Source organism: Ictidomys tridecemlineatus, chromosome 10, assembly GCF_052094955.1.
Source record: "Ictidomys tridecemlineatus isolate mIctTri1 chromosome 10, mIctTri1.hap1, whole genome shotgun sequence".
NCBI lineage: Eukaryota > Metazoa > Chordata > Mammalia > Rodentia > Sciuridae > Ictidomys > Ictidomys tridecemlineatus.
The window spans coordinates 13,582,788-13,608,511 of NC_135486.1; the positions used below are offsets into that span (position 1 = coordinate 13,582,788).

A 25,724-nucleotide genomic window follows, 5' to 3' on the forward strand; every position below is an offset into this window, starting at 1 on the left:
AAACACACAAACCTTTAGGAGTAAGGATCTATCAGAACACGGCCACGCCCACTCATTTACATATGCCCACGCCCACTCATTTACATACGCCTGGACTGCAACAGGGAGAGTCATTGCAACAGGGACTGTGTGGCCTGGAAAGCCTCAAAACGTTACTGTCTGGGCCTTTATAGGCAGAGTTTGTCCATCCCTGCTCTGGAGAGACCTGGACCAGCATTTAAATGCTCAGCCTTAGGCCAGGAAGTATATCCTACAATGTGTCCAGGGTCGGGGCATAACAAGAATGTTTGGCAAACACCACTAATGACCACCTAAGCACCTTTTATGTGTTGGGCTCAGCATTGGGTGCTAGACATAGACAGAGACACAAGACAAATCTTTGATCTCAAGAAACATAAGGAGTGCCAGAATTTGGAGGTTGGGAGGAGGAGGAGGGCTAAATATCGGGGCAATTCCAGTGCCCTGGAAGACGCAGACCATCTGGTCTGAATTGCTAGAGATGGAGGATATTCCCACGGCTTGATGACAGGCAGACCTGGGCACTGGCCGGCTTGGCAAGCGGCGGGGGTGACAGATTCCCCTGATGAACATTTATATCAATAATAGAAGGGTTGTTTAACAGGAATTCTTAAAGGAAAGATGAGATAATTTCATGTTTTGATATTCGTAAAATTGATTCCGTTGAAGCCGGAGCTCCGCCGTGCATATTATTGCTGCTGTAATTTTGGCAAAGATGTGATTCAAATTGGCAAAGTGTCTGTGCAGGGGAAATCCAGTAAGGAGAAAGAGTGGGAGGGTGGGCCAGGAAACAGAGATCAGGAGCCAGAACCTGGTGGCCTGGTGAGAGCTGGTGGCTCTCACCAGGAGCCTTTGCTACAAAGGGCAGGAGGGGGAAGAGGCTGAAGACCACAGAGTCCAAGAATACTTGGAGTTGCTGGAGCTGCCACTTGGGGAGGAGTGGGAGCAGCCAGGGGAGGGGTGCATGCATGTGTGTGGTGGGGGAGAGACATTTAAACATCGTAGGAATGAAGGATAAATTTAAAACCCATCAAGTGCAGTTGAGACAGCATGACAACGTGAGGAACATGAATCACTCTTTCTAGGGACCCACCCAACTCTTGGCAGGATTTAGAACATATTTTCTCCTTTATGTCTCCTTCCTATCAAGCTCAGTCTGGAGCTTTTTACCTTCCCATTCCCTGTTCCCTGGACCCAACCTTGGCAGCCCGGAGTCTAGTGCTGACCAGCCTGCTCAGGAGCTCAGTACCATGAGGACTTGGGGTATGCTGCTGCCAGGGTGGGGGTGACCACTCCAGATGCTGGAAAAGGAGGAGACAAATGAAGAAGATGCCATTGGGACCCCTCTCCAGGGAAGTCAGGGTCTATTTAGTGGTCACGTGAGGCTTTAGTACATATGCATTATCATTAGCCTTTCTTTTCTATAGTTACCTTAGTGTAGGGGTTGGGGGAGGGGGACTGGGAGAGATATCTGTGGGTTCTGCTTCATGGGGTCGAGACAGTGGGTGATAAATGTACTGGGGAAAAAAATGATGAGCTCAGTCTCGAAGCCTGAGTTCTCTCCTAGTTCTGACCTCTATTGGCACCGTGACCCTGGGCAAGGCTCTCTACCTCTCTGAACCTCAGCTTCCTCATCTATAAATTGTCATGTTCAGGTCATTAAGATTCTTTGACCATTTGATCTTCTTTGTTTTTGTGATTCCCATTGTGACTTTCAGCGGAGACCAGGGAAGGCAGGGGGCAGCTGTGGAGGGCAGCATTCTAGAAAGATGCATTCCCAGGAGCCCAGCACAGTCTCCAGCCATTGTGGGGACTCACTGAGCAGTGGAGGAATCGGATGCCAGGGCTCCTCTGAACACCTAGAGCACTTGGCACTTAGACCCAAGGAGATGCATGTGTGCCACCTGTGGTCACTAGGGGTGTGGCTGGGAGTGTGAGGGGTGGGGAGCTGGAAATTCAGGATTGGGTCCTGCCTGGAAGGAAGACAGTAAGCAGATATCTTGAAAAATTGATAATCTGATGTCCTTTCAAACCAGCAGGACTGTTCCCAAGACCTCAGGCTTGAAATGGGAACTTTCTGGACCCCCTGGATTCCTTAAGTCTTCCTCTTTGCATGTGCCCTTCCTTTTGCCTACTATCTTCTCCCACTCCTCTCCTAGAAAGCTTGGTTAAACTCCCTTTCCTCCACAAAGCCCTCCTGACCATGGCCCGATGGACAAGGTGCCCTTTGATGAGCCCTGCTCGCCGTCAGGTCTACATCAATGTGCATTCTGGTCATCCCAGGCAGACAGCGGGGACTAAGACCCGTTCGTCTTGGTCTGTGCTGTGCCTGGCACATGGTAAGCTGTCAGTCAATGCCAATTAGATGAGAGCCTCTTTCCAGAGGTGAATCTGGCCATATCTTCCCCAGCATGGAAAGAAGAAGAAGGCTGTGCAGGAGCCAGCAGGGACACCTGAGTCCACTCATGCTCTCTGGACCCTGAGGAGGATCCATGCATTAGGAAAAGAGGAAGGAACCTATATGTAGTACTCAGTTCTCAAGAAGAGCCCACCTTGCTGCTGGCCCTGGTGGAGACAGGGAGCCGGTGGTCAGGCCAGCAGAGGGTGGGTAGGAGTACGCGGAGGAGCTGGGATACTGGGAAACAGGATCGAAAGATTCTATTATTCAGATTGGGAGACAGTAGCCAAATGGCTGTCCACCCAAGACGATGGCCTTTGGAGGAATCCTCTCCTTATGGGAGCGCTCTGAAATACTTATCACCATTGCACATGTAGATGGATTTTTTTTTTGACTTTGTGATGGTGTGAAAGCTGTACGCATTCTGAGTTTTGATCTTTTTTTTGAGTTTTGAGTTTTGAGTTTTGATCTTTTCCTGGCTGTTCAGTGTCATCCTCTGTGATTCTGGGCAGCAGCAGAGCTGAGCCACAGCTCCCAGGCAACCTCATGACCACCAGGGGTGACAACTGATAGTCTACCTTGTGCTGTACTGATGTTTGGTATGTTAAGCATGGTAATTGTACTTTTGACTTTGAGATGTCCAGCTTATGATGGGTTTGTTGGGAGATAACCCCAACAGAGGTGAATCTGGCCGTAAGTGGGGGAGCATCTGTAACCGTGTGACTGTGTTTCTTAATGTCAGTCTTCTGCACTAGACGGTGAAGTCCAGGGTAAGAACCAAGCCTGCTTTGCTTAAGCTCTGATACCCAGCAGCTGCTATCCGGACTGGTCCACAGTGGCTGCTCCTGATTTCAGTGTCATTTATGGAGCTCCTACTGTGTGCCAGGCTTGCCATATAGCACTAAGCAAGCCAGCAGGGGTTTCCTCAGAGGACAATGCCATTAACTTCTTTCTCTTCTCTATTTCCCTGTGCCCACGACCCTCCCCCACCTTCTCCTCCCCACCCCTTGTCTCTGCCCGCCCTTCCCCTGGCAGAGCAATGTTCTGTGATGGTGCCCGAGATGCGTGGACTGAGCCCAGGCCGAAGGCTGCCCGAGCCCGCCCTGTGCCCCGCTGCGGGCGGGAGCCCTGAGCCCGGGGCGGCGGGCCGCCGGCGCCACATCCTGGCCCTGCCTGAGGAGGAGGCATGGAGGCCCCAGCAGTGCGCCCTGCTGGAGGCCGACGCCTCGGACGAGGTGGGCATGCTGCCCGCCTCCCCACGTGCCACCGTCGCAGGCTTCGACAACTTCTTCCCGGTGCAGGAGGGCGAGGGCCCGGGCTGGGAGGGCGGCTCCAGCCCCTTCCTGCCCGTGAGCCCCGAGGTCATGAAGCGGCGGCGCGGGGGCCTCATCGAGCAGCGCGACATCATCAAGGCCCACGAGGCGCACAAGATGCAGAGCACCCCGCAGGCCCGGCGCAAGGAGTGGGAGTGAGTACCGCGGGGTCGGGTGGAGGGCGGGGCCGGGCAGTCCAGGCGGGGGCCGGGGATGGCCGCTCGGGCTGGAGCCCTGGAATGAGGTCCCTGAGGTCACCTCCTGCCAGCTGTAGGCCTCAAGAACTTGACTCAGGTCTCCGCTGTCACTTGGGGGCCAGCAAGCTCGTCTCCCACCCCCACCCCAGCTCACCCATTTTACTCAGATCCCAGGGAGGAGGAATTGCAGTCTGGTTCCTATTCTGGGCCTCCCTGTAAGACCTGCAGACTCCTTCAACTCGTGCATCATCCGTCTCATCTCTCCTTCAGGAACTGCAGCTCACCCTGCGCTTTCTGGTACCATGCTCCAGGGAATGATTGCATTTGGGGGGCAAGTCTCCTGTGGATGGAAGAGATTGACCGAGATTTGTGGCCACCCATGGTTTTATCTCGGCTCTTTTTGTGTAGAGGAAAAGGGTTTCCAAGCCTTAGGTTGACTTGAATTCATACCCCCTGAGAATTTAGGTTTTTATTTTCGAGGAGTTGTAATTTAAAGGAAGATGGTATTTAATTCTCAATTGCTCCGGGTTATACTCCACTTAAGGACTTGTTCTCCGCCCCCTTGGCTGACAATTTATTGTGCATGTTTGTGTGTCCTGTGGTCTGTGTGTCGTTCTCTCCTCTTGCCTTGGATTGTTGAGTTGTTAGATGTCATTAAATGCAAAGAGATGAGTCACAGGTGCTTTTTAACAGAGGTCCTCCTGGTGGAATCCACCTGCTTGTTTTCCCTGGGGGTGGGGGATGGTGTGGATGGGGGTTGGGGATGGTGTGGATGGGGGTAGATGAGCTGCTGTTTCTCGTGGATGTTCCTGTTGTTAGTTCATTCATTCAGTCCATAAGCCCTAATGCGTGTCAGGCTCCTGGGATTCAGAGAGGAGTTGAGGGCAGCCAGGATCCGGCAAATCTCTGGCATCATTAGACTTGAGAACCTCACATACAGCTCTCCTTCAGTGCTGGGCAACATTCTAAGTACCTTGCATGTCAATCCTCGCCATAACAGTGAAGTTGCTGCAATTATTATCACATTTGCCCAGTGAGGCACAGAGAAGTTAAGTGACTTTCTAACAGTCCAGTAATACCTGCATTGCTACTGAGACTTGATATTGGTTAGTGATTTGAGGCCTGGCAGTCTGGTTCTGGAGGTCACAATTGTAACAATGAGGGCACAGTGGCTTTCATTCTAATTCCCACAGCCCTTGTCATCTCAGCAACCCACTGAGGTATGAGAGACTTGGGACTGATTCTCAAGGTGACTTAATTGCTGGTATGACCTTGAGTAAGTCACTTCAGTGTGGCTTGGAAAAGGAGTAGAAGTAGGAGGCCTCTTGGGTACCATGTAGCTCTGGCAGTATTTCTTCATATTCAGAAGGACCGTCCTTTTCTGCTTTTCTGTTTTATGTTCCTAACAGGACTGAGCCACTGCCCAATGCCTGTTGTATGGCCTGGCCCACGAATCCCTACAACACTCAATGAAAAACCAGCCTCACCACGACTAGCAATGTGTGAATAACTGTCATGTCTCACTAAGGTCAACTTTTGCTAATTGGAGGATTGCAAGTTCCAGGGCCAGCTGCCTCCCTGGGGAGGTGGTGGGGACAGTGGCAAGGTTGGAAACTGCTTTCACACGATCAGGTCCTTGAGGAGGTAAAACAGGGAAGACATACCCCTGGCCTTGGGTCGTGTCAACCTGCAGGAATGTAGCAGTGAATGAGGAGCCCACAAAGGAGATGAGAAGGAGGGGTCAGTGGAAGACCGGGAGCTTCTAGGGACAAAGAAGTGAAAAGAAGACTGTGTACGGAAGGAAGTCATTGTTGTGCGGGATGCTACTGAGAATTCAAATCAGATGAGGGTTCTGAAGTGATCATTGGTTTGGGCAACAGAGAGATGACCTTAATGGGAGCAATTTCAGTAGGGTGACAGGGTCAGAAGCCCAGTTGGAGTGGGTTAATGAGACCATGGAGAGAGATGGACGGTGGTGTTGCCTCACCCACCCCTGCTCCCCTGCGCTGCACCCTCATCCCTGGAGTTGACCCGGAGACCTCCATGATTGACACGGACATGGCTTTCCCCCGACCACCCAGATTCCCTCCTTTAGGACCCTGTAAGTGCCTTCATCTGAGCCTCGCCTCCCCCAATTCTCCAAACCCTAATATTCCACCTTCTGGGACTTAGGTTCCACCCTCAGAAAAGTCCTCTAATGCCTCGCACTAGCTCCGGACATTCCCTCCACTTCCTTGTTTTTACTGGAACTCTTCAAATCCGGACTTTGTCCCAGGCAAATAAATGGCACTTGCCGAGGTGACATGGGTCTCACCCGCGCCAAATCCAACAGACAACTTTCCACGTCCATCTCCTCCGACCTGGTGGCAGCAGCAGCATGCGCTCACCCCCTCTTTGTCTTAAGTCCTTTCCCACCCGGCTGTCATGATGCACTCTTGGTTCTCTTCCCACCCTGCCGATGCCCTTCAATCTCTTGCCAGTCCCCTCTGCCTTTCCCCAGTCCCTGACCATCAGGGGGCCTGGGCCTTTTCTCTTCTCTCCGCACCTACCTCCTAGTGAGCTCACCCAGTCCCAGAGCTTTAATTACCTTCAATATGGATAACTCCCAATTTTGTATCTCCAACCAAGGCTCCTCCCCTGAATTAGATACCACTTGTCTGTAGGCATCTCAAGCTTCACATGTCCAGCACCAGAATATTGATTGTCCCACGCTGTTTCCCTGTCACACACACAGGCCCTGGAGCATCCATTTCTGGAAAACAGGAACTTTGTCTTATCTCCAGGGTGTAGAGCGATGCCTGGAATATGTGGCTCACATTGTTTCCTGAAGGAATGATGAAATCCACAGGGGGATCCATAGCCATTCCAGCCGGGCGCTTCTGGGGAGGGAGGTAGCCGAGTGAGTTCCAGGGATCAGCCGTGTGGTTGCGCAGGTGGCTGACTGCATCCTCAGGGCTGCTCACCCTCGTCTCCTGCTTCCTGGTTTCTCCTCACTCTCATTGGCACTGAGTCGACTTTGCTGATGCACAAAGCCAACTGGAAACCACCCTGGGGTTTCCTACATTCCTTTGCCAATAGCTCAGTGAGCGAGTGTGGGAAGGGAAGGACTTGGGAGGGCAAGAGACCTCAGGGTAGGGTCTGTGTTTTCCCATGGAAAGTTCTTTAGGTGTTCTCTGAAGATGATTGCTTCAGCAGAAGCAGATATTCTTGTTCCCAAAGAATCTTTTGGAAGGTTTGCTTGGGCCCGGCATGTGGGTTATGAGGACCTCTTGATTAACAACAAGTGTTTCTCGTCTGCCAAGGTTTTTGACTTCAGCCAGTGAGTATGCCACTGTGTTTTACTAACAAAGTACTTTAATCCCCTCCAGCTTACAAAGTGTTTTCATATTTATTATCTCACCTGGCCCTCAGGATGACACTCTGGACTTGCGGTTATTATTCCTGAAGTATAGAAAAGTGAGCCCCCAAAATTAGCTATGATGCTGGATCCAATGCCTGCTGCTATTGATGGAGCCCTGGCTATGTGCTAGGTGCTTCGTATGTATCATTCATACTAACGAAAATAATAGGTACTATTAGAAAGAACAGAAACATTTCATAAGGGACTATTATTACATATAGGTTTGGAAGAAAGGAAATTATGTGTAACTTTAAAGTCTGCGTAGGTTGGTATGACTTAGTCTATACAGAGGGAAGCGTATTTCCATAATCATAGTACTTATCACACTGTATTGTAATTGCCTGTTTATGTATCTGTGTGCCCCGCTAGACTGTAAGCAGAGGTCTGCCTGCTCTCCGTGGTGTCTCTATCACTTAGCACAGTGCCTGGCACATAATAGACACTTTATAGATGTTTGCAAAATGAAAAAGAAAAACCCATAAAATGTTATTTTACACACTGGGCAAGTCGGGCTTAATGAGGTTGAGTTTCCTGCTGGGTATCACAGAGGACCCACACCACGTCCTCTGACTCTAAAGCCTGTGCTTCTTCTAGGGAGGCGTACTGTCCACTTTGGAGTCCTTGGTAGTGACCATGACGCACCCAGCACATGCTAGGAGCTCAGTTCATACTGAATTCTTTCACTGCTCCTTGCCAACTGTGTGACTATGGGCAGGTTGTCACCCCTGCATGTTTAGAGGGCGGGTTTCATGCCCATTCTGCAAGCTTGATGTAACTTTTAACCACATTTATTAGATGGACAGACTGGCTGGTGAGTCCCAGGGTGGTTCTGGGCTGCTTCTCTGCATACCTTCTCCCTGGCTAATGTCAGCCAAGTCCACATCTTTGCAGGTGACTCCTAAATATAGATTTCCCAAGGACCCCTGCTCTTGTGGCCAAATGCTTGCCTGGTATCTCTCACTGTCTGGCATCCAGGACTTGGCATGGCTAGAAGGGAACTAACTCTTCCTCCTCTCCTGATGCAACTCAACCCCTGATTTTCTCTGTGTCTCAAAGAGATGGCACTACCATCTGTCCACTTGTCCCCGCCAAATACTCTCATTATCTTTTATTTCTCTTTTTCCCTTAGCCCTCACTTCTGGTCAGTTGGCAAGGGTGTCAGCACCATCTCCCAGACAGATCCCAAGAGCCAGTGCTTTTCCGTCCTCACTGCACCGATCATCTCTAAGCTGCCAGCACTCAGACCGTGGCAGTGGCCTCCTAGCTGGTCTCTCCCCTTGCATCTTGTTTCCTTGGAACCAGGGACTGTGTCTGTTCACACAGCAGACAAGGTCTTTCAAAAGAATACTTGGTTTTCCTTTACACTCAAGAGTATGATCTGAACCCCTTTTCCTGGTTTATGAATGCCTCCCCATCCTCTGTGCCAGGCTCCTGGCCCCATCCCTCTCACCCCCCCCCCCTCAGTTCCCTACACTCCCACCCTCTGGCCTTCTTTCTGCCCTGGCTCTGTGCTGTGTCTGGAATGTTCTTTCTCTGGATCTTAACAGGGTGGGTTCATTCTTGTCATTTAGGCCTTAGGTACCTCCTAGAAAGGTTCCCTTCACCCAGTCCAAGAGAGATTCCTGGCACCTGTGTCCCGTCACCCGGTGCAGTGACTGCCTCTCCTGACATTCGAGGAGTGAGTCCACCGCTTGGTCAGCCGTGAAGCCCAGTGCTGAGAAACAGGCCTGACCCTGGGCCCTCAGTCAGTGTTTGTGAACGAGTCAATGCTCCGGAAACAGTGGGCATCCTTATAATTAGGGCCCGGAGGCTCACCTGGCTTCTCACAGCGCCCAGCCACGTTGTCAGGTCTAGTCCAGGAAGCCCGGAACACTGGCGGCTCTAGGGTAGACCAAGGTCAACCCTGGGTGTGGGTCTCGTGGGCTGTAGAGCCTGGGTTGGTTAAGTGGCAGGTCGCGTGGGCCCTGTCCTCCTCCAGGCTTCATGGTCACCATGAAGCCATGTCTTATTTGACTTTGAGCAAAACATTCAATATCTTTGAGCCTCATTTTCACCCTTTGCAAGACGATGGATGTGGACAGTGACCTTTTGGAATCGTGACGAAGGATGAACAGCATGTAAAGTACTTAAGCAGTGTTTGGTGGTGGTCCCCTGCTGTGTGGCTCCTGACTTTGGGAGCCCATCATTTTCATAATTGTCTCCAGTGGGCGTTGGAGGATGGCTGGATCCCGGGGGCAGAGGCCGCAGCTGGGTTGGGTTCCGCCACATGGGTCACAGCAGCCTATCCCAGGTTGAAGGTGGAAACAAACAGCACCTGGCACAGGAGGCCACTGACACATACCCGCTGTCATTATCACAGAGAGCAGTCACCTCAGGGGCAGGAGAAAGAGCGGGGGTCTCAAGAGGCTGGGCAACTGCAGGTGCTTTAAGGAACCATTCCTGTGTTGCAAGGTGGTGTCCTGAGGTGACCAAGGCTTGGGGGATCCAGTTCTGAAACCCCACTTCTGTCTCGTGCCCTGCTGCTCTCCTGACTCAGGGCAGCCAGACTAGCTGGCCAAACCTCCAGCCAACACCCTCGCCAGCCTTCGTAGTATATTCAGCATGGCCACAGGTTCTCTAAGGAAACAAATAACTCAGTCTTGAGACTTTCTAGCTGAATTTTAAAGGCCACTGGGTCAGTTTTTCTCTGGCCTCTTGAAAGGCAGCCAACCTCAATGCAGATCTAAACAAGTGGAGAAATTCTTTCATGTGCTGCCACCTGCTGGCAAAATTAGGCATTGTTTGGTTTAGTTCTCGTAGACTACAATCTGCGGACAGGCTTTTGCCGTAAGGGTACCTGGAAGAATTTATTTACTTGAATAGAAATGTTTTACTGAATGACATTCAATTCAATTTAAATTTGCATGTCTCGGGGGAAGAGTCTCCAGGTCACTAAATCCCTGCCACCCCTCCTGCCCTACTTTGGGCTAATTCTGTCATTAGGATGAGAGGTTGCTTCGAAGACACCTGAGTTTCTAACCTCTGCAAAGCCCAACCCCCTTGCTCAAATATGGAGCCTTTCAGGCTCATAGGGTTGCAGCATAACCTGCTTGCAAAGCCAGGACATATGCCAATGGAACACAGAAACCAGGAGCCTTCAATACATGATGGTATCACTAGTCAGCAACACATTTGAGAACCAAGAGCCAAGAAGGGACCTGCAGCATATGCCCTGCTTTCTTGGAATTCTGAGCAGAAGAGGAAGGCACAGCGAATCCACAGAAGTGGGCTCCCCTGGGATCTGACACAATTCCAGTGCCTCCTAGAGATTTGCTTTCACATGGGCCCTCTGGAGGAACTTCAGCACACACCCTTGAATTTTCTTTACCTGTCCTTAAGGGATTGAAACAAGGGCCCGTTTCTAGGCCTGGTCTCTAGTGATTTTCCTTTGCCAACATTTCCCCCTTCCAATCTTCCCCTCGAGAGCAGGCAGTGGGAATAAATTCAATGTTGCTTGGGAGCAGTGTGGTCTCCTGCAGCGGAGGCCTTACTCTCTTCCCCCAGGGCTGAGCACCCAGGGCTTCTCTACAGGCTGATCAGCCCCTGCTTGGAGCCTGGTGACTCTTGCTTCTCAGGATGCATGAGTACCCACCTTCTCTGAAGCCACCAGATGCCCTGGGGCTTAGAAGTGTTTTCCAGAGCACAGTGCCGGGAGCCAGGATTTCATGGGCTTTGTTGTGGCAGTTTTTCCCTTCAAGGTCCAGGCTTGGAAGCAGGAGGGAGGGGAGAAGAGGTGGTGACTGAAGCCTGCCCAGCTGTCTGTCCACATCTGTGCTTCTTTTTCAGAAAAGAAAACTTTGATGGGGCAGGTGAGCCCGTGGCTCTTTCCCCAAGCTGCCTCTGCTCTGCCAGCACTGGCCTTGCCTGGTATTTTAGGAAGGATATCTTTCTACCTTCTGTATGGGTCAAGTTTCTACTCCCAGCCATCACTTTGGGGGAAAAAAAGGAAAAGCGGCGCCCTCTGGTGCCGCTAGAGGCAAATTTCCTCTTTTTTCCCTCATTTTTTTTCTGTTCTTTTATGGTGCCCTCCAGTGGTCATTTATGTGTATTGCAGCCACAGTCTCGAAGCTTTTCACAGAATTCTGTAGTATTGCTGGGAGGGGCGGGCGCACCCTAGAGGTCACGCATCATATGACAGAGGAGGAGAAGTCCTGGCAGCACGAGGAGTGCCCAGCCCAGGGATTTCCATCTTAGTCCAAAGCTTGGCCCTTTGCTCACCGCCCCAGTCCAGCTTTCCATCCTGAAGTAGCTCACATGGGTGCACAGCTGCACGCATCAAGAGAAAAGAGGAGGACATTTTGCTTTTGCTTGCGACAGGATGGATGGAGACACATGCTCAGTGCTGAGCAGGGGAACATGATTGAAGGCATTTGCTCTAGCTTTTTTGACCGAAAAAACTTGAAATTGCTGAAAACATACACATAGACTTAGGGTGGATGCCTGCAGTATTCCAGGCACCGTGCTGGACAGGACCTTTAATAATATCCTCTCCCACTATTCTTCAGCTCATGTTCAAGTGAGAAAGCCAAGGCCCAGAGGAAGAAATACTAGCCATGCAGGGGCAGCGCCACCTCTCAGCCCAGGGCACCGCTTCTCAGGATGCTCCTCAGCGCCCCCACTTCCTCCTCCTTCACTTTGGCCCCTTTCAATATCTTTCTCTTTCTCCTTTCTCTGCAAAACCCAAAGTGGGGAAGGGGTGCCTCCCTTCCTTCCTCCTGTCTTGCCTGGGACTCCTGGGGACCCTCGGCAGCAGTGCTGTCATCCCATCCCCAGTTGAGGTGTCCTTGCTCTTTACCTTAAGTAAGATGCCACCTTCTTACCTAGTGACTTAGCTAACAGGGCCTCCACCCCCTCCCAGGTTTATAAAGGCTACAGGGAGAAGTTCCTGTCCTTAGCCTTGGTGGCCACTCCATTGTTCTGGGGACAGTGCTCATTGGTGTGAGGGCAGCTTGGCCTGGCATTCCTGCCTGGGGTGCTGGGGTCAAGTCCCATTTCTTCCTCTTCCCCTGGCCTCAGCCCTCTCAGGGTGCCGTCCACTGGGCTTCTCACCCCTTCTGTTTGTGCGGGAGCTGGGAGAGCTCGTCCTTCCCTGCCTGCTCCCCGCCCTTCCTCTCTTTCTGTCATGAGAATATATCACACATGGAAGTCTGCCTTTTGCTTTTATTCTTTCACTTTAAATAATTAACCACATATGGTCAGCACCTTTCCTTGGTGGTTTTTAGAAGGACGTGTGTAATTTATGTCTCTTTAAGGCTGCATTGTATTCCCGAGTGTGGTGGGACCCCAGTTTATTCACACAGCCCCCTCTTTGTAGTCACTGAAGGAAACTTCTGCGATGTACCATTATGACGCACATTTCTGTTCTTGTGGGATCAAGTCCTAGAAGCAGGTCTGTGGAGGGGACTCTCCCACACTGTGACCTTGCTCCCCCAAGGACTGATACTTCTCCCCAAGCCCCCTCCTCTGCATCTCAGCCTCCAATTGAAATGTGAACTTTTGCAGTCTGTTATCTGTCTGGCCCCACTGGAGAGGCCGAATGAATTAATAATAGGCCAGCAGGAAACAGAGAGATAGAGTCGTTAATTGCCAGCCAGTATGCCTAACCTCTCAGGGCCACTAATTAGCATGCTGACAGCTTCGGTTTCATCCAGAGCCAGAGCGATGCTTTGGGGATACTGGTGGCTCAGCTTGTGGCATCCGGCACATGAGGAGGAGCCCTGCGCCTTCCTGGGTGGGATGGGGGTGCACTTGCTGAATTCAGAAGTCCCTCCAGGGAACCCTGGGTGCCTGGGGTGGGCAGCAGTGGGCTGGAAGTGGGGACAGGGATGGAGTGTCGGTGTCCAGGTGTGTGCTGTGCAGTGGGTTTGTGGCACTGGTTCTGCTGCAGGTGAGGGGCACTTGCCAAGCTGCGTTGGGGGTGGCATCTCAGGGAGATGTCCTGCTTTCTAAACATAGGCTCTCTCAAGAGAAGGTGGCCCAGGGTGGTGGCCTCCACAACAATATTGCTCTAGGCCTGGGGTGCCCTTTCATAACAACACACTCCTGGGAGGGTAACCTTAAGCCACCAGTGCCAGGATCCTGTACTGCCACCAAGACGCTGTGGGACCTTTGACGCCTCTTGCCTTGGCCTGGGCTTTGTTTGTAATGTAGACTAGAGGCGGTCCTCATTTCTCTTTGCCGAGTTGCCTGGTGGGTAAGTGTACCAGCTGTTTTTAACCCTGCTCTACCTACAAGCCGGTTGCTGTAGGCAAATCACTCCACCTCTCTGGCCTGTTTCCTCAGCCCTTTGTTATGTGGAGCTAACCAGCGTTTGATATTGAGTGAAGTCCGATCTGATGAAGCTCTTTGACACACTCTAGAGTCTTGTAGGCCACCTGGATGGGACTCAAACCTCTTCCCCAACTCCCTTTGTCTAACTCCTCCTCCTCCTCTCCTTCCTCCTCCTCCATATCTTTCCAAGGAGGCTGTGGAGGCACTTGGGGGTCACATGATTCAAGAGCCTGCCTTCTTGGTTCATGTGGAGGGCCTGGCTTCTCTGCTGGGCCCTGGCGAGCTGGCCTCTCCTCCTGCCTTGCGCCCCAGGGCACCTGGCCTGCTCCCTCTGTGTTCCTAGGTATGACCCGCTACAGGGAGGTGACGCTGCTGGCTGCCAACTCAACTAGGGGAACAAGCAGGCTTATTAGGGGTGCTCTTGGGACTGACTCTGAGGAAGGGGAGGAAAGGGGAAGGAGAGGACTGGGCAGCAGGACAGGTCTCATGCTCTGTGCTACCGTCTCTACAAAGGTTCAGGTGACCTCGTGGGGGGTGCCTGGGGCCTGGAAGCTCCCATGGTCTTACAGAGTTGTCCTGAATAGGGGAGGAAGGTCAGGCAGTTACAGTGAGCACCGGGGACTTTGCCTCCCTGCAATCCCAGTTTGTTTTACAAATCTAAAAAATTCAGAGTCAGTAAATCTTAGGTCTCTCTCTCTCTCTCTCTCACACACACACACACACACACACACACACACACACACACACATGCACAATATTTTTTTAAACAAACTCTTCAGGTGATCATTTGAGAACTGTGGATCTGGCTCCATGGCTATAAGGGCAGGCGCTTGGAGCTTGCGGGGACCTGCCCAGGTGTGCCCAGCCTGTCAAGAGGATGTCCTCTGTCATCTCTCCTGGGACACAGCAGACCACCTGAGACTGTCTCCAGATGACCTCCACAACTTCTTTTCTGAGGACCTGCTGCTCTTGGGGGTCATTCTGGATCTCTGTACGTGTTCTGCACAGGGCTCAGCAGGTCATAATCCATATCCCTTGGGCTGAGTCCTGGTGCAGCGGGTTGGGGAGCCTTGTCTGGATTTGAATCCAGTAATCTCGGCTGTCTGATCTTAGTAAATCACTTAGTTGTTCTGAGCCTTGTTTCATCATCTATTGGACGATAGGGGTCTTACAAACAGTGACACCACTTTTCTAAATATCAGATCATTGACAAAGCACTACCCCATCTAATTTGAGCTTGTAATGCCCTGGCCAGGGGAACAGACAAGACTCAGAGAGTCCCTCACCCCAAATCTCACCCACAACTGAGGCTGAACCCATATTGTCATCTCCCTTACAACTTTGCTGAAGACTGACCTTGCTGTTCTGAGTAACTGTGAATAGGTCAAGTCCTCAGAGGGCTCAGGCCTGAAACTGTGCTAGGGAGGAGGGAGGCCGTGCAGACTTACGTCCTGTGGGTTCAGCAATGGCTACTCAGATCTTTGCCATGGCAACCTGCCCAGGGCTAGGGACTCCTCTCAGGATCCCAGGGAATCTGTAGACACCACTCCTGGGAGTGCGCGCACACACACACACACACACACACACACACGTGTGCATGGCCTGTGAGCAATTTTTCTTATAATTCATTCTATGGATTTATTTCACAGACATGAAGTAGAAAAATAATATTCCAAAGAGTTATGCCTCTTGCAAGTTTTCAATTTTATTTTTAAATATTATTATAATTTGAAGTACTGGGGATCAAGTCCAGGGCCATTATTTCTTTTTTTAAACTAGGGATTGCCATTCTCTCTCTCTTTTTTTTTTTAAACTAGTGGTTGGGGATATGGCTCCGTGGTAGAGTGCTAGCCTAGCATGTGTAAGCCCCTGGGTTCAATCCTTAGCAATGCAACAAAACAAAACAAAACAACCACAACAACAAAAAATAAAATAAAACAAAAACAAATGATCCGAATAAAACAAAAGGTAAATTTGAGCTTTGCTTCAAAGTAAATTGTGCTAGAAGATCCTTATTTTCCTGGAATAAGGAGTCACAGTTGTGTGTGGGATTTTGTGGGGCAGTGTGAATGCCATTTTTTCTACCCAACTGCTTTTCACCTGTTTTTGGTGGCAACATTCACTCTGAAATTCAGAGGTGAGCAATTCTATCATTATCCATGGCTCTGGGCATTTTGGAGGGGTTCCCCAGAGAGGAATTCTTTTGAGAGGCATTGGTGTGTACTAAACCAATGGAAACCAGAGGGAGCTGAATGACTCCATCAGGGGGTTTCAGACAGCTGAAGAAAATTGGGGTAGTTACTAGTCCTTTAATGACTTGCTCCAGGAGACAGCAGCCTTGCCAGTGACCCGGGGCTTGATGTTACTAGGCACAGGAGGATCTTTTCCATTTTTTCCCCCTCTGTTCCCAGCCACAGAGCAGCTTGGCCATTTCCAGGATCTGGCATTTCAAGCAGGTCTCTGCAGCTGCAAAGCTTGCTTAGGGAATCTGCAGGATTCTTCAGGATGAGGTTTTTGCCCTGGGTAAGTCTGAGATTTGAGAAAGTCCCTACAATTTAAAATAGAGTTTTCTCATCAAATGGTTTTATACCATATGATGGACAGATATGAGAATGCATTTGTAGGCTCCTGTGTCAGAAATTGCATTTGACTTTTGAGTAGCTGAAGAACAAATTGCAGGAAGTCTCGAGGAGGCAGCCAGGGGCTGGTGAGGGAGTTCTGTGGTCATCAGGGTCTCTTACCCAGCCATCTTCAGGTGGCTTGTACCTTCACAGTCCAAGTGGTAGGTCTACTACATTCAGCCTTGTGAGCACTGTGGACAACTAGGGGAAGAAGGAAAAGTGCAGAAGGAAGCACAGTATTGGAGCCAACTTCATAGCCCTATCTAGTCATTTCCATTATATCTTTTTGGCCTGGTCTGTGTCACATGACTTTCCCTTGCTGAAAGGGGTGCTGGGAAATGTAGTTTTATCAGTGAAGCATTCCACCATCTCTTACAGAAAGGGAGAATGGCTACTGGATAGGCAACTCCCATTCTCTCAGCTATAAGAATCCTGTCAAGTCCAGGGCCATTCTTTTTTTCTTTCTTTTTTAAACTAGTGGTTGGGGATGTGGCTCAGTGGTAGAGTGCTAGCCTAGCATGTGTAAGTCCCTGGGTTCAATCCCTAGCAATGCAACAAAACAAAAACAACAACAAACATAAAACAAAATAAAATAAAAACAAATGATCCAAATAAAACAAAAGGAAAATTTAAGCTTTGCTTCAAAGTAAATTCTTTATGTTTGGCAATGAAAGTAAAACCAAAACAGGTAAACTTTTCCAAACTTAGCTAGATATAGGGTAAACAAAGGATATGTCTCTAAATGAATTAATAGGATCTAGTTTAATTTTTACCAATGGATAGCTTCCAGACCTCATTCTATGGTGATGGTCATGACACAGCTCTACCTGATAGTCTATAGTGCATCTCACACCATCCTACATTAGCTTGGGTTGAAACAATATCTGGAAGAACACATTTAAAATTTTTTAATGAAGACAGTTTTCAAAGTAACTGAAATGACATCGGGAAAAATGAGTTGTTCCAAGTTTACAGAACATTAGATGACAATAGCTTTGATTTTCCACAAGGAAACTAAATATGTCCATGTGTATGCTGGGTGAGGGCATAAGGGGATGGGATTGGGTGGTAGGAATTTTTGGTGTTAGTCTCACCTCTTTTGCTAACCACTGTGTAGCTTTCACTAATTCTAGCCTCTAAGCCTCTCTAGCTCAGATTTGTCATCCGTAAAATGAGAAGGTTGGTCTTGGTTAGTGATGTTCTGCACAAGTATTATTTAAGTCCCAAAATGTTGGCCATCTGTGTAATTTTAAGATTTTTAATAGTGATATTTGAGAAAGTAAAAAAGAAACAGGTAATAATATATGTCATCACAGTATCATTTCAACATAGAACCAATAAAATTATCATCCTTTTTTATATGAAACATTTGAGGTCAGTGTGTATTTGACACTCAGAGCCCATTCCTGGGACCACATACATTCAAATGCTCATCAAGCTGCTGGCCTCTGCTGATGAGCTGTGCTTCTCCTGACGAGCTCCAAGGTTTCTTCCGGCCCTGAGTCTTGGGGATTCCCAACTTCCCAACACAGGTCCCCAGCTTTCTTCCTAACTTGGCTCTGAGGCTCTTGGATCTATCAGATGCCATCACCTTGACCTAGAATCTACCTCCCTTCAGGTGTGGACCCGAGCTGCTGGGCATCTCTTTCTCCACCCTCCTCTCCCTGTCCTGTGCCTTCCTCATTTGGAGCCACGTCCCTCACTGCTTTTTCCTAGGGCTTCTCCCGAGTGTCCTGTCTTTGCCTGGACTCCTGAAGAAACCCTATTTGCAGACTCCATCCTCCTTTAATCAGGGCTGTTGGCTGTTCTCTCAGTTTCACGTTCCATTGCCTTCAAAATCTTCAGTCATTTAAAACATGTGATAATGTGTTTTCCCCCCTCTCATTACAAAAAACAGTCTCATTGGGAAATAATTGGAAAATATAGATGAGTATAAAGAAGAATATAAACAGTATTCCTAATCCACTCCAATCTGACCATAGCTAGCATTTTGGTGTGCTCATCTCTGATCTTTTCCTGAGAACTATATATTTATATGAATTTTACTTTTAATTTCTTTTTTAAATTTTTTAAATTTCTTTTTCTTGAGCTCTTATAGGATACATATAGCTTTCTATTCTGCTTTCACTTTTCATTATATAGTGAACATTATAATAATATCATTAGGTAGTTTTTGAAGACCTGGTTTGTAATGGCTAGTGATTGATGCTCAGGGAGGGATTTTGATGCTATTGTGTGGTTAAGCTAGGAATTCACACACACAAAAACCTCACTTCCTGCAGTCTTCGTCATTGTCTTCTTCCCCTCCTCCTTTTGGCAGTGCCGGGGATTGAATGCAGGGTCTGGTGCCTGCTAGGCAAGTGCTGTACCACTGAGCCACATCCCCAGCCTCCTGCCTTCAAGGTATTCCTCCTTGTCAAAAAGCAAGGGGACTGCCAATAGGCGGCAGCAGCCAAATGAGAAATAAGGAAATAAATACCCCGTCTACACTAGCTCAACAGGAACCCGAGACCAGCATGTCATGCTTGATGGTCTTTGTGAAGCCTCCGACCCTATCCCTGGATTCTGAGATGACTTGCACCCATGAAGCAGACTTGGACTTCACTTACATACTTGGCTTTGTGTAGCTTTGGCGAATTGCTTACCCTCTCTAGATATTTCCTTATCTGCAAAACAGGAATAATATTAGTGCTCACCTCGTAGGGCTGTTGGGCAGATTAAAAGGCATAAACATAAAGTGCTAATCATAGTTCTGGTAGAGAGTTAATGACCCATAACGTTGGTTTCACCAGTTCTATCATTGGACATTTATGTGATTTAAAATTTTTTTGTTATTATAAATTAATCTATGTATCAGGATTCAATAACTATGGAGTACTTAGTATGTGCTAAGTATTTTTCTAAATCCTGGGAGTGACAGGGGTCACCAAGGTTAAACAGGCGTTTGAGCTCAGGGAGTTTGAATTTTCGTGGGGAGATGTGATAAATGAGCAGGGTTAAGTTCAGACAAAGGCAGTGCGATGACCTAAGGGGTGGCAACTTCAGGGAGAGTGGTCAGGGAGGACCTATCTGAGCATTTATGTCTTCTGACATTTGAGCCAGTGTTTGAATGACAAGGAGAAGAGCTTGGAAAGGGACTTGAACTTGGGGAGTTTAATCAGGATTCAAAAGCAGGGAGTGATGGAGAGTGGGGACAGGAAGAGGAGGAGCAGGGATGACTGGCTCATGGGGAGCTCTGGGGGCAGCATAAGGAGTGTGCATGTTATTGGAAGGTGTAATGGACACGCACTGGAGGATTCTTGTGTAGAAGAGGGAAATGAATGAACTCTGTGGTGTGCCACTCACGCTTTTGAGAACTTATTGTTCCCATCTCTTTCTGACTCTGTATTCCTTGACATTGGTAACTTGAAATCAGGTGGGATGAGAGTACTTGTACCACAGAAATTTCTAGCAGATGCTACGAACCAGGGCTTTCTTGTCCCAGAGAGCCAGTTGTTAAACATTGACCAGCACACCACTAGAATGAACCAATCTAGGCTTTAAAAACACCTTTTTAGCTGCTGCGTGGAGAATGAATTATGGAGAGGTGATATGCAGTTTTGACTGCAGTTTTGAGAATTTCCTTAGGATAAAATTACTGGAAGTGAAATTTACTGCGTAAGAATGATGTAATTGTTTCCCCTACTGAAAATTTTCACCAATTTTTACTTCTACAAACAGCAGGGTACCCTTTCCCCTGTACTCATGCTAACACCCAGCATTCACCTCCCCTCCTGAAAAGAAAAGAATAACACTTAGATGAAAAATGGTGTCTCATTGGATTCCATATTTCTTGCTAAGGGTGTATTTTTTGAGATCCGGGTTTTATTGAGATTATGACTGAGATACTTTTTCTGAAGGCTGATGCTGGCATTTAGGCAAGGCATTTTTATTCTGTATATTTCTCCTGGACACTTAACATTGGCATTCCATGGTGCTCCAAACTCCCAGGGCCTGTAAAGCGCTGCCTGACCTGGTACCACTTCCGTCTCGCCCCATCTCCCACAGGTTATCTGTCCTCTCTGTCCCCCGGGCCCTCTGCATTTCTCTCTCTTCCTGTTCTGGCACTGTGTACAGTCTGTGTCTTCTGTCTAGAACTTCACCTTCTGTTCTATGCAGCGTATTCCTTTTTGTCCTTCAGGTCTGAGCTCACATCTCCTCTCCTCTCAGAGAATTTTCCTGACTGTTCTGTCAGGGAGAAATGAACTTATTGCTGGAACCAAAGCCATTTCTTTATGCCCAGGACAGTTTCTGATGCATCATAGGCTCTCCATATATGTTTTTATGCATCTGGTTATCTTTTTGGATTCTCACATAATACAGCTAAAGGAGTCCTTTTAATTGGAATATCTAGGGTAGGCTTATTCCAGCTTACTGCTATTTGTGGAGTAAAGTTATCTGAAGTTCAAAAAGAGTTCAGTGATTGGTAACAAAATATTGTGCAATAGCAGGATATTATAGCACAATATTATGCAATTTCAAAACATCTGTTGCCTAAGTGAAGTGATAACCCATGGATTGGGAGAAGGTATTTGCAAACCTTATGTCTGACAAGGGCTTAATATAAAAATACATCATACAGAATTCAAATAACTCAATAGCAGGAATGCAAATAACTGTAGAAAAGTGGGCAAAGAACCCAAATAGACATTTCTCAAAAGAAGACATACAAACGACCAATGGATACATGAAAAAAAAAGGTCAACATTGCTAATAATTAGGGAAATGAAAGTTAAAAATATGGTGAGTCATCAGTGCACATGGGGTAGAATAGTTATTCTCAAAAAGTCAAAGAGATAAGTGTTGGCGAAGATGCAGAGGAGAGGGAGCTAACTCTTGTACACGGTTGGCAGGAATGTAAATTAATATTGCCATAATGGGAACCATATGGAAGTGCCTCAAGAGCTAAAAATAGAATTACCATATGATCCAGCAATCCTACTTCTGGGTATGTATCCAGTGAAAATAAAATCAGTATTTTGAAGAGACATCTGCACTGCCACATTCACTACAGCATTGTCATAAGGGCCAAGATATGGAATCAAGCTCAGTGTCACTCAATGGGTGGATGGATAATACGGTACCTATGCACCCAATGGAATGCTATTCAGCCCTAAGAACAGAAGGAAATTCTGTCTCTTGTGGACAACATGGATGAATCTTGAGGACTTTATGCAAACTGAAATGAACCAGGCAGAGAAAGACAAATACCACATGGTCTCACTTATATGTGGAATCTAAAGCGGTTGAACTCACAGAACCATAGAATAGTGGTTACCAGAGGCTGGGAGGGGAGATGAGGAAGTGGGAGATGTTTCTCAAAGGGTATAAGGTCTTAGTTAGACAGGAGAGCATGTTTTAGAGATCTGTTGTACAGTGTGGTAGTTATGATTAGTAATAGTACACTGGAAATTCCAGAGTGGCTAAAAGAGTAGATTCTAAGTGTCGATACAAAAAAACAATGAATATGTGAAGTGATAAATGTGCCAATTAACTTATTCAATCATTCCACAATGTAAATATGTGTAAAGATGTCAGTTTATATCCTACAAATGTAAATAGTTATTATTTGTCAATTAAAAAACACAATAAAAGAACCCCAAATCTGTTACTCATAAAAACATGAACAACTAGGAACTATCACTAATTGCTCATTTCTTGTGACTTCAGTGACCTCCTGGTCACCTCTGACTGGTCATCCTAAAGACTGTGTAGCACCAATGACCTCACATCACCATCGGTGTCCCTTCTCACTACCTGGCTCACGTGTGCAGTCTAACTTCTGTCAATTTATATTTTCTTTAAAAAATTTCCACAAATGCCCTTTATCTCCTTCCTCCTTCCTCCTGCATGAAAGCTTCTCCATCTCTGTCAGATCATTCCCACCAGTGTAAAAACATGCTGTAGAATCTCACATAAAAACCCACCAAACCTGCCTTCCCTTGACCTCGTCCTTCTATCCTCCATCCCTTTCTCTGCTCTCCTTTGCCACAAAACTTTAGAGAGTTGTCACTATCAGCTGCACTTTCTCGTCTCTCCTTCTCAACCACCCTCTGTTTCCTAAAACTGCTCTTGGCAATGTCATTAGTGACCTCTGTGCTCCTGGTCCAGGCCTTTTCTATTTTATTTGACTTCTCAAGGACCCTGATAAAGTCGACTAATCTCATTCTGAAACACGTATCTTTCCTGGCTTTTGTGATGGATGGCTGTTCTCAAGTTCCTCTTGTGTCTTTGACTGTTCCTCTTTAGTCCTGTTGCTAGTTCTTCCTCCTGTGCTATACCTTGAAGGTATGTGTGCCTTTTCAGTGTTGGGTTCTGGCTGCTCCTCTGTGTTCACCCCCCACCCCCAGAATCTCATCCAGTTTTTGAGTTTGTACAAATACATGTGCAGATGGCTCCCACGTTGATAGATCCAGGCTTCGTCCCTTCTCTGGGTTCCTGAGGCTTAAATCCAACTTTTGACCTAGGCTTCCTCCAGTCTCTTTTCCCACAGAGGACTCCACCATCTGTGTTGTTCTGATACCAGTACACACCAAGGAGTTAAAGAAGGCGTGGGGCAGGGGGAGAAATAGTTGCCTCCTCCAAGGGTGTTATTGCCAGGGTGAGTCCTGTCTCCAACCCCACCCTCCACATTTTATCATGCACTTGTCCCTCAGTATTTGTGGATGCTCCAGTCCCTTTTGTGGAACAGTGCAGTATTTCCATGTAACCTGTGCGCTTCTTCCTGTATAATTTAAATCATCTCTAGATTACTTAGAATACCTGGTACCATGTTAATGTTATGTAAATAGTTGTGTATCATGTTGCTTAAGGAACGATGACAAGAATGTACTGGACATGCTCAGTACAGATGCCAATTTTTCTAGATATTTTCTATTTGAGGTTGATTGAATCTGCAGATGTGGAAGCTGAGGATATGGAGGGCTGACTGTCTATGTCTCAGAACACAATATGCTCAGCCAGTTCTATCCACAGCTCCCACTTCCTGTCCCTTTTCTTAGGAGTTTTGGACTCATGATGGCTCTAGAATCCGAGGCACTGAAAGCTAGCATATTCTGTCTGCTTCAGAAGTTATGCTCATGCCAGAGAAGATTGACTTCCTGTTTTATTGGGTAGTACAGCCACTGGGTCCCTGTGATGTGGAGCAGGAATTGCAAATGAGGGATGGCGCATTTATGGAGATTCTTCTAAGCCAGTGGGTTTGTTCTGTTCGGTTCTCATTTCTTAGATGCCTTTGTTTTTTGTTTCTTTTTCTTTAGCATATTTTGGTGGGAGTGGGAGAGTTTGAGTGAAAGATTGTCAATCAGATGATATTTTAAGCCAGAAATCCCTAGAGAAGTGCAAATGGAAACTATGCAAACGAAAAATTCTTTATACACATCAAAATTCAGAAAGGTGGACGGTACCACCGTTGACACTGAGGTGAGAGATGGAAACTTCCATGGACTCCTGGTGGGACCATAACTGGCACAACTATTCCAGAAGATTCCAGTGAAATGAAATGTGACCCAAAAGTCCCACTCTGGCATTCTTTGTACAATGCCAGGGAATTCTTAAGAGAAGTCTTTGTATAGGTCTGAAAAGACATGAACCAAGATTTCATGGTAGTACTGCTGTGACAACAGGGAGCTAGAGACAATCTGGATTACCATAGCAAAAGGGACAGATAAGGAGAGTGTGGTGGACACAGCTATGGGCTATGCAGTAGAGGAGCCTGTACATAGTTACCACTCAGTGGATAGACATTCAGATGTTGGGTGAAAAAAAATAGAAACTGAATGAAATCCATAACATTTTATGATGTAAATAAAAAGTGTACCCACCAAACACCTTCTAGTTCTTATGGATTTATGAATCTTCAAGGTTCCATGTTACACATGTCAGAGAAGGAGCCCATGCTGGGGGTAGGGGTTTGAAAGTGGGAATTAGGGATGAACAGGGAAAAGCCCACTGCTTTGGAATCCTTTCAGAGATGTGGAATAACAACATGTATATGACATCAGACACAAATCTCAGATCTGAGATTTTCCTATGAGTCTCAGAAGACCAGATTCATATTCCCTCAATCTAAAGAGTGTTTTTTTTTTTATTTGCTTGTTTTTAAGAATTGCCTTTACACCAGCGTCTGAAAGCTCAAGTAGGCATAACTTGATCTCTGCCACTTAGGGATGCTTTCTCTTTTGGCCCCCCAACTAGTCCAAGCTGCAGGTGGAGAAAACTGCTAAGTACAACCGAGTCTGTCATCCCAAGTGGGAGCAAGGTCTGCAGCACCCAGCATGGCGACTGGCAGTGACAAACTCTCAGTACCTGTCACCTTTAATTCCCGTGTTTTGTTGGCAGCATTTTTAGTGTGTACATATTTATCCTGGCAAGAGGCTTATTATCTGAGGCATTCTCCCAGCCCAGATCAGATCTTGCCCAAAGTGACAGTGTAGTACCATCTGCGGAGAGAATAATATCTCATCTGGCCACGGGTGTAAAAACCTAAAAATCATGATGGCCAGATCCAATCCTGCAGGAAGCAGCATCTTTTTCCATTGTAGAGACACCTCTCTGGAAATCTGTTCAAATTAATCCAATCTCAAACATATACATTGAAAGCCTACTAAGTGCTGGGGGACAGAAACCTAGGGAGCAATTTCAGCAAGATGGCCAGAAGGCTCTAGATTGTACAGTAAATAGAGTGTGGTACATCAAGTACATTCCTTTATGCAATAATAGTAATAATAGGAAATAATAAGGACTTACATTTATAGAATGCTTTATACCTTTCAAAAGTACTTTCACGTCAATTATCTCAGCATGGTTTGGCGACCACACTCTCAGGCAGTACCTGTGATCAGGTAGATGTTTTCTTAGGAAAATGGTCTCCAGCATTGGGCTACCTATTTCTTTAGGATGTGTGAGTGTGCGGGGAGGGGTGGGGGAGGAGGCAATTGTCATATGCTTCCATAGAAGGAGACGAAGAGGCAAGACTGAAAAGTTCCCCATCCCTAGGAGAGAAATCTTACCTCCGTAATTCCCAACCCTGCTTACTGATTCCCCCAGGGGTGTCTTGAAATTCTTCAAAGGAAATTAATTGTAATTCACTTCAGTTTTTAAAATACACAGATATACTGAGTAGCACAATGCTTCCGGGCAGGGGTGGACCTGGGGAGGTAGACTGGAAGTTGTATGTGTGTCAAAGAAGCTGTCAATTAGCCACAGAACAATAGGGAGCTGACACTCCCCAAGTTTGGAGGAGTGATTGGTCTTATTTGCACCTGCAGGGTAGGCAGAGGCGAGCGAAGGCGGGTGGTGTCAATGACCGAAAAAGTTGAAATAACTTGCGTGACCGCGGTGACTCCATACTCTAAAGAGAAGATGCTCTGTCCATGGTCACTGCTAGGAAAATGCCCAGCTCTTCCCAGAGTCTGGAAAAGCAGGATT

General features: G+C 47.6%; 1 protein-coding gene across 11 annotated transcripts in view; it reads left to right on the forward strand.

Moving 5' to 3' along the window:
- Cacna1e (calcium voltage-gated channel subunit alpha1 E) overlaps window positions 1-25,724 on the forward strand; it is a 444,235-nt gene that overhangs the window by 81,670 nt on the left and 336,841 nt on the right. For all 11 annotated transcript variants that reach the window (XM_078022436.1, XM_078022437.1, XM_078022439.1 and 8 more), the window contains exon 2: window positions 3,452-3,884. In XM_078022436.1, the coding sequence (XP_077878562.1) occupies window positions 3,466-3,884 (419 nt within the window). In that variant the 5' untranslated portion in view covers window positions 3,452-3,465. The remainder of the gene's footprint in view (window positions 1-3,451; window positions 3,885-25,724) is intronic.